Source organism: Megalobrama amblycephala, linkage group LG4, assembly GCF_018812025.1.
Source record: "Megalobrama amblycephala isolate DHTTF-2021 linkage group LG4, ASM1881202v1, whole genome shotgun sequence".
NCBI classification, from domain to species: domain Eukaryota; kingdom Metazoa; phylum Chordata; class Actinopteri; order Cypriniformes; family Xenocyprididae; genus Megalobrama; species Megalobrama amblycephala.
Window position 1 is genome coordinate 23,095,849 of NC_063047.1, and position 18,447 is coordinate 23,114,295.

Consider the following 18,447-nt stretch of genomic DNA (forward strand, 5'->3'; position numbering starts at 1 on the left):
CGTTCGTCGTAAGAGAAGTCACACTGGAGGATTGTGCTCCAAATCTTCTGACACTGACAGAATTTCGTAAAATTTGATCGCAACGGTGATTAACCGGCTGTCTGTGAACATGTCAAACTAGCGATTACAGACTACAGATTTTAGGCTAGGATTATAGGAATCTTTTAGGATTTGCAAAATTTGTCTCAGACGACCAAATCATGGCCAAAATCGCACAGTGTGAACCAGCCTTAAAATGAGAATCGAGAGAGAGCGCCAGAATCAGAAGCTAAGAGTAAATCATTAACAACTTTAACCAGGGCTGTTTCAGTGCTGTGCAGTTTCCTAAATCCAGATTGAAGGGGCTCAAACATATTGTTGATGGTTAAATGGATGTGTAATTGAGATGAAACAACACCCTCTAAAATTTTAGCAATAAATGGAAGATGAGAAATTGGATGAAAGTTACTGAGATTGTTCGAATCACTATTTGGCTTTTTTAATATGGGAGTGACAGCAGCAGTTTTAAGTGCTGTTGGCACAACACCAGTAGCCAAGAAGTCATTTATAATGGTAAGAACAACAGGGCACAAGTAACCAAAACAGGATTTAGATAAAGTAGAAGGCAGGGGATCAAGTATTCAAGTGGAAGCTTTCATACGAGATACCTGTGCACAAAGAGACTCAAAGGTGTCTAAGGAAAAATTAGAGAAGGGTGTACAGGAAAAACTTGGCAGATTAACTGTAGAAACATGAGGTATAAAAGAACTAAGAATATCTTTGCAAACATTATCAATTTTTAAACTGAAGAATTTAAGAAAATCATTGCACGTCTGAACTGACGCAGTTTGGGTATTCGTACCATCTACTTTCAATAGACTGTTAATAATATGAAAAAGCTGCCTAAGGTTATTATGATTATTGTCAATAATCTGAGAAAAGTATGAAGACCTTGCAGTGTCAATTATATCAGGGAGCTGTATGTACAAAAGAGACATTGTGTGTTTTAATAGGTGCAAACATGTCCAAATTGGCAGCAAGAGCATTATTAAGTAAAATAATTTTATGCTCAGAAGAGACAAAAGACAAATCATCCAGGCATCCATTAATAGAATTAGCAAAAGCCGCAGGGTCAACTGATTGCCATTTACGGAAAGAGACAGTACGTGCAACTGACCTTAAAGAGTTTGATACCTCCAAATTAAAAAGGATGGCTAAATGATCAGAGAGACCAACATCTACAGGAGAGAGATTTGACACAAAAGCATAGTTAGTTATTGCCATAACTAAATCAAGTGTATGGCCTTTGCAATGTGTAGGAACGTTCACAAATTGTGTAAAGTTTAAACAGTCCAGCAGAGATGAAAAGTCCTTGGCCAGAGCACAGTCTTTCTGATCAACATGCATGTTAAGATCACCAAGAATCAGAATTCTCTCAAACTTAATGTTAACATCCAGGTGTACACAGCTGTACATTTTCTAAGCTTAGGCGTATAGCCTTAAAAAAATCAGAAGAGGCCCTACAGCTGCAGTGAACTCTTGTGAGGTGGGTACCGTTTCTTGCAGGAGACCTGAGGTCATTTACCCTGGGTGTTGGAAGGTTACAAGTGAGCGCTGCTGCACTTGTCATTGATACGCCTGGGCCTGCCCACATTTACACTGCACTCTCGTGACATGGTACAGTTGTTGTGGCATTTAGTATAGGGACCCCATATGTTAGTTTCAACACATGCCGAAATGACAGACAGAAAGGGAATGTCCTGGTTACATATGGTATGCTACCTCAGCTCCTCAGAACAAAACGGAATGCAGCTTGTATGCTGCTGGCCTGGCATGCAAATTCTGCATGCCAATTTCATTGGGCTTTTCTGATATTCTCAGAGGTGATTCTCAGAGGTGGCTCCCAAGAGCAAACCCCATTTGTTGGTTTCGACACACATCTCTGTTCCCTCCATCAGGGAACAATGGTTACCATACCTAACCAAGATGTTATCCATTTTTAAAAAGTGAAAGCCAATTGTATATTTGTCTGTGGTATGGTAGTACAGATGGTGTATTCCTAGTGAGTTTTTGAGGGTTCACCTATAGACATAACTGTACCTTGACAACTCAGTGTTAAGACAGATCATTTGTTGGTCAGTCCCATTTTTTTCTATATTGTAATCTGTATAAACGTCCTCCCAGATGAACACAGTAGCCAAATGTATCATTTGTCTGGTAGTCTACCTGTTACATCAACTAATAAGGTTAACCTACAAGATTAGCAGTCCGGTGGTTTACTTGAACATGGTATCGGTGGCGGCAGTGGAAATTGCTGGCCTGAATTATTGTCTCATTCCACCACTGCGTGCAGAGGACGAGTTTGTTATGAAAGAGCAGTCAGCTCTTCGTCTCTTGTGCTGACAATTATAAGGGGAGACCTATTTCGCATCAGCTGCTCTCTCATTGGGTGGTAAACGCAATTACATGTTACAAAGACACAAAAATTCAGTTCAATTCACATTTGTATAGCGCTTTTCACAATACATATCGTTTCAAAGCAGCTTTACTGAAAATACATTTGTCTACATTACAATTTAGAATGCTCTGTTATCAAAGGCGATTGTGTCCAAGTTATGTATTTCAGAATTGTACATATACAAATCATGCAGTTAGCTAACAATGCATTAGTTTAAAAAAATTATTAATTTAAATCAGATACCATTAGCTCAATGAAGTAAAGAATACATGTTGTTAACAAATGATTAGGATATATAGAACAATTTAGCATTGGTGCATGTTGATTCAGTTTGAACGGCGCTGGAGTTTGTGCCGTGTTTTCACTGCTGTTGAGGTATCTGAAGTCTTCATATTAATAGGCTGGATCCAAACTGGAGCTGACATACTCTATAGTTACCTTGGGATGAGCATCCCAAGATAAAACACAAAAGCAACTGGAAAATAATTAGCATAGCTGCTGTCCATAACATTAAGCAAATATAGTCATGTGTATTTGATCTGATATAACTGGAGTACAAGGATATGAAATATGTGAATGCTTAGCTAAAGAGATGCATCCTTAATCTAAATTTAAGTCTGAACCTCGAACAGTATCAGGAAGGCTGTTCCAGAGTTTAGGAGCCAAATGTGAAATGTTACTTTAGTGGACTTAAAAATCCTAGGTACTACCAGAAGCCCTGAGTTTTGTGATCTTAAAGAGCGTTATGGATTGTAGGGCAGTACTGGTTAAATACACAGTAGCTAAACAATTTAGGGCCTTACAGGTCAGTAGCAATACTATAATTGATACAGAACTTAATAGGTAACCAGTGCAGAGATGATAAAATTGGTGTTATGTGATCATATTTTCTTGACCCAGTAAAAACACTAGCAGCTGCATTTTGGTCTAATTGTAGCTTTTTATTGAGAATGCAGGATAACCAGTTAGTAATGCATTACAGTAATCTAACTTTTCTTCATCACAAACAGATAACATGTTCCGTAGCTTTTACAATCTCCATCAGGAATTTGAGCTCACTCCAGGAATGGCTATACGTCTGGGCACTGTTCAGGGATGTTTCTATTTAGGACATTTGTGCTGCGGTGAGCTGGGCATCACTGCACACATTTGTGAGATATTATAGACTGGATGTGACTGAGCCATCTCTGGCTTATTCAGTGCTTGGTGTGTGAGCGGTGCATGATACATCTGTAGAGGCTTAATTGTGCTAACTGGAAGGCTGGTTCACAGAACATTGCAGTAGTCCAGTTAGGCTTTACAATATATTCAGATAGGTACTGTATGGTCTGATTTTTATAATGGTGTTAAGTGTTAATTTCAATAGCATTGAGGTTTAACTGTTTAAGACTCAGTATACTATTTTGCACTGTAATGTTGAGTAGAGTATTTTCTAAAATTGTTAGAGGAAGATAACATCAATCCAGTGTGGAAGCTTTATAGCAGAAATGTTTGTGTGAATGCATTCAGTGAAGATGAGAGTGAGAGAATGAGAATGAGAGATCAAATTTGAGAGATTCAAGACACTCTTGATAATCAGCACTCTTATGATATGAATAATAAGTGTATTTTGCTGAAAAAAAAAATCACACAAAGTCTTATTATTTGATGAAATATAAAGGTTTATTAAGAAAGGTACTTTTACACTAAACATTCATATTATATGACTTCAGTAAATGCTCCTTTCAAGTTTTAAAGATTCATTCTTCTTTGGCCTGGGAAAGAAGGAAGAGGCAAACAGCCTTATTAACAAAAATGTGCTCCACTTTACATAATGAAGATAATACAGATGTGCAAATGTTATACAGGACATGTAACATCAGCAAAATGCAATTATCATAGTTCCACTATACTTCTTCTAAGAGGTAGTTTATGTATTTGGATAAACAATTTGAATAATAAAAAAACTCATCTATTCAGTCTAACCTTTCCAGCATCACGGCTCTTAACTCTGAGCTTGTTGACCTGAGACTCAGAAATGTCAGCACGCTCCTCAGCCTCTTCCAGCTCATGCTGTACCTTCCTCAACTTGGACAGGTAACCATTGGCTTGTTCCTCCTAAAGTTTTTTTAAAAATATATTTTATATATATATATATAATATATATATATATATATATATATATATATATATATATATATGGCTCATGTATCATCAAATTAGCATTCAAATATAAATAATTACAGTGTCAAAATGTTTTTACATACCGCCTCTTCAGACTGCCTCTTGTAGGCTTTGACCTTCAGCTGCAGTTTGTCAACCAGATCCTGGAGTCTGGCGACGTTCTTCTTGTCCTCGTCAGTCTTAAAAAAATACACACATTTACTAGATTAGTCTTGATCCTTTACTAAAAAATAGTTATTGTCAGTACATACAATATTATACAGACTCTTTTGTCTGAACAAACTTATGAGGAATATAGTCATACCTGATAAGTGAGCTCTTTCACTCTCCTCTCATATTTGCGGACACCCTTAACAGCATCAGCTCCACGTCTCTGCTCTGCTTCAACTTCAGTCTCAAGCTCACGAACCTATAGTAGAGATTATTTTTAATCAAACAATTCATTCATAATTTATCATAATATAACATACTTCACATTGCCCACATCATAACTATAAAGAGGCTTACTCTGGACTCCAGTTTCTGGAGCTGTTTCTTTCCTCCCTTCATGGCCAGATTCTCAGCCTCATCCAGACGGTGCTGCAGGTCCTTCACTGTGACCTCCAGATTCTTCTTCATCCTTTCAAGGTGAGAACTGGTGTCCTGCTCTTTCTTGAGCTCTTCTGCCATCAATGCAGCCTTTTGCGTGAATGCAGAAATTCATTAGATCCACATTTTTTAAGAACACGTGTCTTGGTGAGGCATTTGGCTGCTACTGTTACTCACATCAGTGATGGCCTTCTTGGCCTTCTCCTCTGCATTTCTGGCTTCCTGTACTGTGTCATCAACTTCACTCTGGACATGAATAAGGTCAGCCTCAAGCTTCTTCTTGGTGTTCAGGAGACTTGTGTTCTACAAAATGATAGGCAACAGTATGAACATTTTGAATGATGCTCTCAATTTCCTTAATTTCAGGGAAACAATATGCACTTACCTGAGAGTGTAGCAACCCAACACGCTCGCTGATATCCACCAGCTCTTGTTCAGCCACTTTGCGGCCTCTCTCTGTCTGCTCTAGAGCACCTCTCAGCTCCTCAATCTCAGACTGCATCAGAGCATTTCTGCGCTCCACCATGGCCACCTGCTCCTTCATGTCTTCCTGTCCTCTCTGGGCATCATCAAGGTGTAGTTGGGCATCCTGAACACAACAAAAGCTTTACAATGAGGGGCTTTCTTTTGGGCTTTACATAACACATGTTAGATTATATAAAAAAATATTAATACATCTCAAAGTAAAGAGAAGTAAAAAGTAAAAAGAAGTCACATACCTTGAGTTGTCCCTGAACGTTCCTGAGCTGTTTTTGGGCCTCAGCAGCCTGGCGATTGGCATGGCTCAGCTGAACCTCCATCTCATTAAGGTCTCCCTCCATCTTCTTCTTGATTCTCAGAGCATCATTCCTGCTCCTAACTTCAGAGTCCAGAGTGCTCTGCATGGATTCAATAACTCTCTGGCTGTTCCTCTTGATCTGTTCCATCTCCTCATCCTTCTCTGCAAGCTTCCTGTCAATCTCACTTTTGACCTGGTTTAGCTCAAGCTGGACACGAAGAATCTTGGACTCCTCATGCTCCAGGGTGCCCTATAAAATATAAAAACTGCATTTAAATATCAAAATGAAAATATATATTAACAACATAGTATAATGGTTCTAGCAAGAATTCCATATTGATCTTCAGATACTTACTTCAGCCTCCTCCAGGGCGGTCTGAATCTCTGCCTTCTCAGTCTCCACTGTCTTCTTGGCTTTTTCCAGCTCATGGATGCCTTTCCCAGTCTCACTTAACTGCTCTGTCAGATCTGAAATCTCCTCTATAGAAAGAAAAAAATATATAATCTTTATCATAATAAAAAATCATTAATCATATGTGCTTACTTTTTAATTCTCACTGAGAATTAGAACATTAGTTTTTTTTTTTTTTCTAATTTAACAGTTTCTTTCTTACGCTGCAGATTCTTGTTCTCTCTCTTGATGGTCTCCAGTTGATCCAGACTTTCTTCATAGGAGTTCTTCATCTTGAACAGTTCAGTGCTGAGTGAACGAGCCTCTTTCTGGGCACCTTCCAGCTCTGCCTGACCTTCCTCATATTTCTGCTTCCATTCTGCCAGGACCTTTAGTGGAGATATTTCAGGTTTGTTTAAAAAAATTATGAACAAAGCCCATTCCAGCAGTACTTTATGATAAGACAATATCATATGACTAAAATTGTTTACCTTGTCAAAGTTCTTCTGCTTCTTGTCAAGGTTAGCAGCCAAACCATTGGCTCTCTCCACATCAATCATGAGGTCCTCCACCTCAGCCTGTAGTCTCTGTTTGGTCTTCTCCAGAGATGCACATTTGGAGTTCACTGCCTCAACTTGTTCCTCTGCCTCTTGCAGACGTTGAGCCAGCTTCTTCCTGTTAAGTAATACACATGATTCTGAATTCTAATCTATAATATAGCGGTGAAATTGGGAATATTATTCAAAAATATACATACTTGGACTCTTCAAGCTCCTCAGTGCGCTGAATGGCATCAGTTTCATATTTGGTTCTCCATTGAGCAACCTCGCTGTTGGCCTTTGACATTCCCCGCTGCAGCTCAGCCTTTGCCTCCTGCTCTTCCTCAAACTGCTCACGGAGCAGGTCACAGTCATGACGGGCTGATTGTACAGCATGGGCCAGTGCGTTCTTAGCCTAGGAGACAAAGTCACATAATATTAGCTAGTCTTTGCATTATAGTAATGGACAAGTATGTGTATGTATTGATTATGCTGTATTACCTTAACCTCCTCTTCAATATGCCTCTTAAGCTCCTCAATTTGCTGAGTGAAAGCTTGTTTGCCTCTGGTGAGCTGAGAAACTAGAGCTTCCTTCTCCTCCAGCTGACGGCCAAATTCACCTGTATAGTTTCAGATTCACTGTGTCAGATTGTGCTATGTCTCTATCAGTTCATTTAAAAATAAATGGATTTTATTAGTCAACATTAAAAAAAAAGTCCTCTAATAAAACTTTGTTACAGTCAGAAATTCTACTACACAATCGTAATACATTATTATTGTTGATTTTTTTTTTTTTTTTTATGATTATTGTTAATTATTGACATTAATTACTTTTGATATAATATTGATTTGTTCATGATTGGTCACAATTTGTCATTAGTTACCATTTTCAGTTTGAAATCTTGCTCTTTGAGCACTGAGATCATTTATCTGGCGACTGTTCTCATCATTCTTGGACTTCATTTCACTAAGTTGGTCCTCAAGTGTGCGGCACATCTTCTCAAGATTGCCCTGTAAATACAAAAGTCATTAGATATTTGAAAAAACTTATCTTTTTGTAATATGTGACCTGTGCTGGCAAAATGAGTCATAATCAGCACATTTTCAAAAATTAGTCATTGTTAGAATCACTATTAAAAAAAACCCTTCAAACTGATGTATTGCAGAGTCAGCAAAGTCAATTTTGAGAAAAAGCTAGTTAAAGTTTTCTGAAGGTTCTAAAACAAAATCACATAGCAAGCATACCTTAAGATCCCTGGTAATACCAATAAATTTGGCGCACACCAAGTCAAAACTCAAATTAGAAAAATATATATTCAACTTTTTTTTCCATGATACCACAATTGTTTGATTAACATTAATGAGACAGACAGCCTATATATTAAGACCTACTCTCTTAACACTGATCTAATATAATGTTTCACATCAGATGTTTTTCCCCAACAGTTAACCAAACGTTCACTTAAGACATAATAGATAATGTTTGTGTGAATACGGGCGTCTTTGTGCTCATGCTTTGGATCTGTCAGTCAGCGCAAGTAAGATCATTTTGCATGAGTTTGAAAGTCACATTTCATTGGTTCAGACTCATGCAATCAAGAATTCACTGTGATTACTCACAAAGTTGGAATGCTTCGCTTTACAACGATATCAAACTTGTGCTGAGGGGAAGTACCAGTCGTCAAGAAGCCAGCAGAGAAAAACTGCAATTTTTCATGATTATTAAAACAAAGGAAAGATTTAGGAAGGTACACCTCTCAGAAAATGTACAAATAAAATAATTTTAGATGTTTAATTACTATTTGGAGCATTGGGATCACTAGACGAGGGCTTAATGAACTAAGTTTTGTAAAAATCTCAAATTCAACCAAAATCGACATTTTTCACTTGTTTTGCCTGTAGCTCGTAATTAGCCTGTTAGCCCGGCTCATTTTGCAAGCAAAGGTCACATATATTCTTCAGAATATTTCCCAACCTTTGCTTTGGCAACAGCTTCCATGTTGCTGGAAAGATCATCAATCTCCATTTTGTATTCACTCTTCTCCTTCTCAAGCTTCTGCTTGACACGCTGCAGGTTGTCGATTTGCTCTCCCAGCTCGGCCACACTGTCTGCCTGCTTCTTGCGTAGGGCAGCAGCTGTAGCTTCATGCTGGAGGGTGGACTCTTCAAGATCACGACGCAGCTTCTGGAATTCAGCTTCACGCTTCTTATTCATCTCGATCTGAGCAGAATTGGCTCCTCCAGCCTCCTCAAGTCTCTCACTGATCTCCTCAAGTTCCCTGGAGAGATCAGCTCTCTGTTTCTCAACCTTGGCACGAGCAGCACGCTCAGCCTCGATCTCTTCCTCCAGTTCCTCAATGCGAGCCTATGGTGGGAAGTAGTTAATTAGATTTTGGGTGATAATGTATTTGATTATAATGATCATGATGTTTGAAAAAAATCTCGAAATACCTGAAGCTCCTTGATCTTCTTTTGGAGTTGAGCACCCAGAGACTGTTCATCTTCTATCTTGCTGAGCAGCTGGCTTGTTTCAAAGTCTTTCCTGTGAGTGTTCAACAATAAGTAGTTGTAAGTTGTAAAAAAAAAAAAAAAAAAAAAAAACATAACACAAAAATAAAAGTTTTGAATGTTTTCAAAGATTTTATGCTTTAATTACTTTTTTATTTTCTCATCAGATTGCTGCTTGTCATTCTCCAGGTCCATGACGGACTCTTGTGATAATTTCAGGTCTCCTTCAAGCTTTCTCTTGGCTCTCTCCAGGTCCATGCGGAGCTTTTTCTCTTGTTCAAGGGAACCCTCAAGCTACAGGAAAATGATATATAAAATATGGGAAGGCTAGAGAACTCCCCCCGGTTGTGATAGGAATGGTTAGAACTACAAGTGAGGAGATGGGATGGTGGAGGGATGCTGATAAACTGTTAATGAACAGAGGTAAGTATGCTGTATATATATATATACCTCTTATCATTAATTGAGTTGATCAACTGAATGCGCTCCTCTTGTATTAATTAGGTTAATTATCTGAACGTGCTTCTCCTGAACTTTGTTAATAAAACATAATTGAATATAATTAAATTACATAATCAACTCACATCATCAACTTGCTGCTCAAGTTTTGTCTTGGATTTGGTCAGGGTGTTGACTTTGTCCTCCTCAGCTTGAAGATCATCCAGTGTCTGCTGATGTGCCTCTTGGAGGGCTTTCTTCTCCTTCGTAAGCTTGGCAAGGCTCTCATCCTGAGATGTCATTTCCTCAGTCAAGTTCTTGACCTGTGTGATTTTTTTTGTTTCAAGTGAGGTTATGTTTTACAATTTATATTCTATATCAATATATAAGACGGAGATTAAATCTAATCTTAAACCAACTCAGTCTCCAACCTTATTCTCAGTGGCATGTTTTTCCTTCTCCACTTTAGCCAAGGTGAGCTCCAGGTCATCAATGTCTTTCTTCAGCTCAGAGCACTCATCCTCCAGTTTCCTCTTCTTGGCTGTGAGTTCAGCATTGATTTCTTCCTCATCCTCCAGTCTTTCAGTTGTCTCTTTGAGTTTAGCTTCAAGCTGGATTTTGCTCTTGATCAGACCCTCACACCTCTCCTCAGCATCTGAGAGATTCTCAGTTTCCTGTTAGTAAAATAGATTGCTATTTCATTGGAAACCACATTGCTCATTTTAATGGAGCCAAAATCAGTTAATTCAAGTAAAAATACTCACAGATGCTACTTGCAGCTGCAGATCATTTTTCTCTTGCAGCAGTGATACCATCTTCTCTTCAAGCTCCTTCTTTTTGGCTTCAGACTTAGCCAAAGCTTCTTTGCATTTTGTAAATTCCTCTTTCATGCCTGACAGCTCCTTCTCAGTCTCGGCACTCTTCAGCAGAGGCTTAATCTTGTAGTAAACCTTCATCCATGGCCAGTGTTTGACATTCATGAATGAGCGGATGTTGTATTGGATAGTGTAAATGGACTCCCTGTGAATAATTCATCATAAAATGTCATAATAATCACTATTTACTGTTTACACAGTTATCATTGATGTCAACTTTACTCATGACAATACTCACCTCCTCTCCGTCATTTTCACATACTCCTTCCTCATCACATAGCCACGGCAGAGAGCCTGAGTCATTGTGACCAGAGTAGCCAGTTTCTCATCACGCATCTCCTCAAGAGTACCCAGAAGACCAGCTTTGAAGAACACCTGAATTTATGTAAAACAATAAATCAAAAGATATTGATTTAACCTGTATAGGCTAAATGATCATAATCAGAGAATCTTTGAAAGGTCACTGCTGAATATGAACCTTTGTGTGTCCAAATCTGTACTCATCATGAGGAACGTCGATGGATCCCAGGAGTTTCTCACTCGCCTTCTTGTTATCCATAAACTGTCCTTCAGGGATAACACCAGCATTCAGCACCTTGTATCTGTGGAAAATGTATCAAAATACTTCATGTCTTTTAATTAGGAGCCTCCTACAGGAAATTGTATTTTCATGTGGTCTAATTTACCTCTGCTTAAAGTCACCATATTGGATTCTGCTGGGGAAGCCCTTTCTGCAGATTCTGATACCCTCCAGTACACCGTTGCACCTCAGCTGGTGGATAACCAGGAAGTTCTCCATGAGACCTATAACGAACAGTTTACACCATGAACTTGGAAAAATTAACTTCATCATATATACCGAGTGCCAGAATTTCTGTCATGACAACTCTCGGAGTGTTTGGCATAGTATTGGGTTTGACAATGTTGTATCTTTGGTCTTGGCAGAATAGATCTGCAATGTTGCTGCTGCTGCTGCAGAGCAAGTACGGGACTTGCTACTGCCAATACATACACAGCACACTGCTGTGAGTAAGTAAGAGAGGCTGCTGCTATATAATATACCGTACATGTTTCTGAAGTGCTGCTAAGGCAATGCTACCAAAATATTTTGAAGGTTGAGCACGCAAGCTCATTGGCTACTGATACGCCAGGAACCTATAGATGATGTGTAGATAATAGACAATATAGATTTTGATATGATTACGAGCAAGTTGATTTAAAGGACCTATTAGCCTGCGCCATCTAGAGTTTCATGGCAGAACGTTGTATATCTTAAGTCTTTAAAACTTTACCTGGAGTCTTGGACTCATTAGGAATCAGACAGCGCACAAAGTGAGGGTGAGTGCTCCTCAAGTTGGTCATGAGTTTGCCCAAGTTCTCCTGTGGAGAATAGAAAAGGGTTGGCATGCTTTGTATTTCATTTTTTTCCTCAAGTATAGCAATATTGCTGTGATGTCATCTTTATACATACCCTGAACTGGGAGGACACAGTCTGCATGGATCCACCCTTCTTCTTGCCACCCTTTTTAGTAGTATCTATGGATATGCAAATATAAAGCAACATGTATAAATGCAAAAACAAGAAAAAAATGTTTGGTTAAATTGTGTTTTTTTTTCTTTACCCTCAACAACAGGTGGGTATAGAGAAGCCAGCAGTTTGTTAGAAGACTTCTGGTACAGCTGCAGAACAGATTCATTCAATGGATCCTTGTTCTTGTCCAGCCAGCCAGTGATGTTGTAGTCCACAGTTCCAGCGTAGTGAACCAGGGAGAAGTGTGCTTCAGCCTTGCCTTTGGCAGGCTTTGGTTTCTGGAAAGCATTGTTTTTGCCAAGATGCTGATCATACAGCTTGTTCTTGAAGGAAGTGTCTGAAGCCTTGGGGAACATGCACTCCTCTTCAAGGATGGAGAAGATACCCATGGGCTGTTTATAAAAGAATGTTATTTATTACAAAAAATATGACATTTTGAAAATAGACAATGGAAATGAAGAAATTCATAAACCATTAAAAACCTTCTCAATGAGCTCAATGCAAGAAGCCAAGTCCATGCCGAAGTCAATGAACTCCCAAATAATGCCCTCCTTCTTGTACTCCTCTTGTTCCAGCACAAACATGTGGTGGTTGAAAAACTGTTGCAGTTTCTCATTGGTGAAGTTGATGCACAGCTGCTCCATGCTGTTGTACTGGAGTAAAAAATAACAGAAACATTTACTGACTTCTGCATATGATTCAATTTGACACAAAAAGAAATAAAATAATCATTCTTACATCAAAGATCTCAAAGCCAGCAATATCCAGCACACCAATGTAGAAATTTCTTTGTTGTTTTGTGTCCAACATCTGGTTGATACGAATGACCATCCACAAGAACATCCTCTCGTAGATAGATTTGGCCAAGGCGCTGACAGAGTTGTACACCTGTAGAATAGATATTTAATTCTGCTTCTGCAATAATTAGCCAGATTTTTGGTTGAACACATGGACATGCTGGAAATGATACTATACCTGTTGCACGGTCTGACCTTTGGTCACAAACTCATTTCCAACCTTGACTCTGGGGTAGCACAAACCCTTTAGCATTTCAGCAGAGTTCAAACCCAGAAGGTAGGCAATTTTGTCAGCCTCTGTTAAATACATTTTAAAATAAATAATAAAGCTCTATAGAGTATTTTGTGTATGTGTAAAATTATAAGGAACCAGGTACTTTCATTTTTATTTTTAGATTTATTGATATGCACAGCAATACACACTCCTAATTTATATTTGCACTAAACATTTTACACTCAGTCAATGCAGCTGTTACTATTTTAAAGTCCAGGATAAAACAGAAGCACTAAGACTGGTCTCAAGATATAATGCAAAAAGCACACAAGTCTCACCCTCTGTGCCGTCAGGCTCAGCCTGCTCCTCACGCTGCTTCTGTTTGAACTTCATGTTACCATGATGAAGCACAGCTCCAGTGAACTTGTAGATGCCCATTTTCTCCTCAGTATTGAAACCCAGAATGTCAATAGCATCCTGTAAATTACAGAGAAGAATGAGATTTATGATTTGCCATTTATATAGAATAATTCAATATTCAAACAGAAATGACTCACATCAGTAGCATCCAGCTCCACTTTATCATCAATGCTGGCCACTGTGATCTGACCCTGACTGCACATGGGGAAGTCATAGGGGTTGGTGGTGATGAGTGTCATTTCTGTAAAATACACAGCATTTATGAAAGAGCATCTTAAAATATTATCGGGCATTGAAATATTGAATGCGATATATGTGCACCTACCAATCAGCTCAGGCTTATGGTTGGTCATCATCTGGTAGAAGATGTGGTAGCCTCTCTCATCTGGAAGCTGGAATGACACTCTAGACTTCTCCAGCAGATCTGTTGAGAGAATGTACTTGAGTCACAATCATCTGAAGAGTGACAGACAAAGACAAATGTGCAGGATTTATCAGTGAAATCGTGTCCACCTACATGTCTCAATGTCAGCACTAGCCAGTTTTCCAGTTGTACCAAAGTGAATTCTGATAAATTTACCCTGTTTAAAACAAAATAGCATAATACATTAATAATAATAATTTCTTTATAGAAAACTCTGTATAGAAAAATCTAACTCAACTGACCATCTTTACTGTAAATAAACAGTGGTTAACTTACAAAACGAGAGGAGTTGTCATTTCTCACAGTCTTGGCATTACCATAAGCCTCAAGCAGAGGGTTGGCAGCAATGATCTGGTCCTCAAGAGAGCCCTGTGATGTTTGAAGGGTTTTCAGTTATTTAATATTTCATGTCTAAAGACTGTTTGCAGACATTTCACAAATTCACATATCATATAGTTTGTGTAAATCAACACCTTTCAAAATAATGTATATGAAATAGTTTTGTATCTCATACAGTACCTTTATTTTACCCTCTTTCTTTTTTTCACCACCACCTGACACTGCAACTGTGGCAAAGTACTGGATGACACGTTTGGTGTTCACAGTCTTTCCAGCACCGGATTCTCCACTGGTTTATGAGAGATTAGAAAACAGAAGATTAAAAGACATGTAGACTTTTCAAAATATATTCAGAAGTTATTTTCTAAATTCCAGAGGTGTAAAGAGTACCTAAAAACCATACTTGAGTAAAAGTACTGATACCTTGCATCGAAAATGACTCAACCACAAGTTACAAGTAACCAATTCCAATACGACTTGAATAAAAGTCTTAAAGTATCTGATTTTAACAGTACTTAAGTATTTTACTCATGCTAAATGTAGGCTCAGAGACAAAATGCACAAGATATAGTACCTTCAATGCCCTTAGATGGCGATATGCTTCTTTATATCAGAAACTAACTGCTGCAGAAAAAGTTAGCTGCCATGAAAAATGTAATTTGTAATTGCATTACTCATCAGAAATGTAGTGGAGAAATAAAAGGTATATTTACTTGATCAAAAATGTAGTCAAGTAGAGAGTAAAAGTTGCCAATATCTTTGATACTCAGTACAACTACAAAATAGCCAAAAAGATACTTAAGTACAATAATTACATTTACTCAAGTACTTTACACCTCTGCTAAATTCTATTTTGTAAATATCTCCATAAAGACTTGCCATCTACATTATACTTTCAATTTTTAATTTTTGTCATGGTCTGTGATGAAATGAAAATACTTACGTAATCAGGACAGACTGGTTTTCTCTATCTGTTGATTGTAATTTGTAAAAATATCCAGTAAATACTTCTTATATTAACAGCATCATCTAATTCACCTTAAAGAATTCTATATAATTCAATACCATAATGTCTTACCAGTCTGCATAAACTGATAGGCGTTGTCAGAGACAGAGAAGATGTGGGGTGGGGCCTCCATACGCTTTTTGCCTCTGTAAGCAGTCACCACTTCTGGATCATACACTGGGAGCATTTTGTAGGGGTTCACAGTTGCGCAGAAGAGCCCAGAGTAGGTCTGAAATGAGTAGAGAAGTGGTCAGATTGCAACAACACATACAAAATGAACTAAAAACCTGTTTTATGTTGTTTCAGAACCTACGTAGATCATCCATGCAGCATAACGCTCTTTGAGGTTATACAGCACAGAGGCTTCATTGAGATGGGTCATCATGGCCATGTCCTCAATCTTGTCATACTTGGGAGGATTCATTGGGTAGACATCTTCTTCCTTAGCAACTCTCTCCTATACATTTGATAAATTAGATATTAGATATAAAAGAAAACAATGTAATAATAATTTAATGAGCATCTATATAACTCACCTCCTTAGTGTCAAGCAATTCAACTGTGACTTTGCCACCATCTTTGCTCTTAATTGTTCCCTTGAGGTACAACTCTTTGACATCAGCCACATAGCAGGCAGACTTGGCATCAAATGGTTTGCTCTGAGCCTCGATTCTCTCCCTCTCAGGCTTACGAAGGTAAATGGCAGCCTTGCCATATACGGCCATCTCCGCGTCCGTACTCATGGTGGCGGCTTACTAAAGAGAGAAAAGATAAAATTATCCTTTAAAAATGTAATAAATATTCCATGTATCAATAAAGGCAAGACTCATGAAATGAAACACATGAATTGTGTTAGGAAAGAGACATATTCCTAAGTTTAAGCTTACACATGAATACAGACACATAATACAATACTAGATAAACATTTAGATAGCAAGCAAGAAGCAGGTAAGGGGCCCATTAAAGGCAAAAATGTTGATTGAATATGTCTTTCTGGTGATGAAATTGATATGCTGTTGTCAGGGGACAGGACAGGAATATACGAATTGTGGTATATATGAAGTTTCAGTTCAATACAGAGATTCTCACTGTCGATTATGAGTCTCACTTGTGGATTTTCTACTTGAGCATCCTCCGGCTATGAGTATGAATGGAACAGACATTAAATTACATGTGTGTACTCACTAATGATCACAATACCCTATTTTGGGTAAAAAGAGGAAAAATAATACCTCTCTCTAAAGAGAGAAGTTTTTCTCCACTGTAGATAAGTGTACTAGAGTTTTTTTTTTTCTCAGTGGATGCATAATATTTCCTGACAAAAACGTCAGAAAATACTATCACAGATTTTTTATCTTAATAATTTAAGATTTTTTTGATGACATTTAGATTATGATAGCAATCAGACCAACAGTTCTGTAGTTAGAGCCAATTTCATGTTTTGCTCTATTATACCATCATCAGTTGGCCCTTTCCTGGTTCTTTTTCTGTTTCCTCAGACTGAGTATACACAGAAATGTGTAAAATTTGGTGAAAATATTTAATTTTTATTTAAGAGTTACAGCCACTTATATTTATATGCACATGAATAGTTAACATACATGTATACAGTATATCATGACAAATTTAGATCATAGGGAGCAATCGATTCAGCATGAGTTTTGATGTTTCTTACAGTTTTAAAGTTATTAGCATGATTGCAGATATGGACAGTTTGCGATGCTATAGAGTCTCTAACTTTTGAGTTAGAGACTCCACATTTGCAGTGTTTCATGTTCAGACTGTCCTATACAAATTTGTATAACTTCCACAAGCGGTTCTATGGGCTCTTATAGACTCAAAAGTGGAAGAAGAAAAACAAAATATAATAACACGATAAAAAAAATAAAAAATAAAAAATAAAAAATACAATAGGTGCCTAAGCTTGGACCCTAAAAATATAGTAAATAAATGGTCAATGGGACCCAGTCCTTAAATTCATCTTACTACTACATTTAAACATAATGTCTATGTAAATAAATTACACAAGTTTTTAAAAGCAGCATGCTTTACCAGTTTTCATCTATGATACAGACTATAACAACTGTTTTCCTCTACCCTAATCCATACATTGAATCAAACTCACTTGCCTTTTGTCCTGAGAGACCAGATGAAATTTTCACTACCCTTAAATTAAAAAAAATAAATAATAATAATTCATTAAAATGTATTAATATAAATAAAAGTACAGATGCATAAGTGATGATGATAAAATGCCTTTCAGTCACAGTCAGCACAGGCTCTTACCACTGGATGGAACTTCTGAGGTCTTCTCTGCATCTCTTCTGGTTTATCCTCTTGGCTTTTATAGAAGTTGTTCATGCACACCAAGCAGAATCTATACATGGGCATATATTCTGATTTATGATGAGCTTTCTTGACCAATATTAGATATTTATGGACAGACTCACAGACATCCTATCTGATGGAATCAGTCATAAGTCAAACCTTTATTTCTTTATTACTTAAATATTTGCTCTGACTACTATAGAGCTAAGGTCACAGCTTCTATCTCAAAGTTCATGTGTTATTATTTATTTTTAGTCTATTAATATCTTACTTTGACATATGACACACACTGAAGTAAATAAATCCTTTTTTGGGAAGAGGGTACATTTGGAACTCATGCGAGTAGGAGCCACATGGAGACTAAAATGAATATGTTCACCATTGGGTGGTCAAAGCCAGCAAACAATGCTATGATTTTATGACACTAGCCATCAAAAACTTGCCTATTTTGTAATAGCTCTATCATAAAAACTTGCATCATACACTAAACATAAACTGAGAATCACATACTAGACTTTCACATCATTCTGATCACAATAAACTCAGAAACACATGCCTTGTTGCTAGGAGATACATGACAAATGAGAACAATGTGTTCTAAAATTGGCTCAAAATATCAACTATGTTTGATATTCACCTTCACATCCATGTAGCAACACTGTAGCAACCAC

General features: G+C 37.7%; 1 protein-coding gene across 1 annotated transcript; it reads right to left on the reverse strand.

Annotated features, from left to right (window-relative positions):
• Positions 1-4,080: 4,080 nt before the first annotated feature.
• On the reverse strand, positions 4,081-17,825 carry LOC125267085 (myosin heavy chain, fast skeletal muscle-like). Its single transcript, XM_048188390.1, has 41 exons — positions 17,735-17,825; positions 17,578-17,614; positions 15,985-16,203; positions 15,762-15,905; positions 15,521-15,677; positions 15,386-15,413; positions 14,623-14,731; positions 14,380-14,472; positions 14,197-14,260; positions 14,005-14,103; positions 13,817-13,920; positions 13,598-13,736; positions 13,224-13,342; positions 12,987-13,136; positions 12,731-12,901; positions 12,340-12,640; positions 12,189-12,253; positions 12,010-12,097; positions 11,404-11,521; positions 11,196-11,319; positions 10,956-11,092; positions 10,607-10,862; positions 10,274-10,516; positions 9,989-10,165; positions 9,553-9,698; positions 9,348-9,438; positions 8,872-9,261; positions 7,781-7,907; positions 7,398-7,516; positions 7,115-7,311; positions 6,849-7,032; positions 6,581-6,746; positions 6,322-6,446; positions 5,908-6,216; positions 5,574-5,777; positions 5,366-5,491; positions 5,108-5,278; positions 4,905-5,009; positions 4,684-4,779; positions 4,403-4,534; positions 4,081-4,191 (listed from the first exon to the last, which is right to left on the reverse strand). The coding sequence occupies exons 3-41, from the start codon at positions 16,189-16,191 to the stop codon at positions 4,177-4,179; spliced, it is 5,796 nt and encodes a 1,931-aa protein (XP_048044347.1). The 5' UTR covers positions 16,192-16,203; positions 17,578-17,614; positions 17,735-17,825; the 3' UTR covers positions 4,081-4,176.
• Positions 17,826-18,447: the final 622 nt, after the last annotated feature.

What these genes read in the sequence shown, in the direction of transcription:
- LOC125267085 (XM_048188390.1), bottom strand. Translation starts at nt 16,191, where the DNA reads ATGAGTACGGACGCGGAGATGGCCGTATATGGCAAGGCTGCCATTTAC. An exon ending in AGAAAGAGGGTAAAATAAAG is followed by an intron (nt 14,473 to 14,622) that starts GTACTGTATGAG and finishes CAAACATCACAG; the next exon opens with GGCTCTCTTGAGGACCAGAT. An exon ending in AAGATTTCAAACTGAAAATG is followed by an intron (nt 7,517 to 7,780) that starts GTAACTAATGAC and finishes GAAACTATACAG; the next exon opens with GTGAATTTGGCCGTCAGCTG.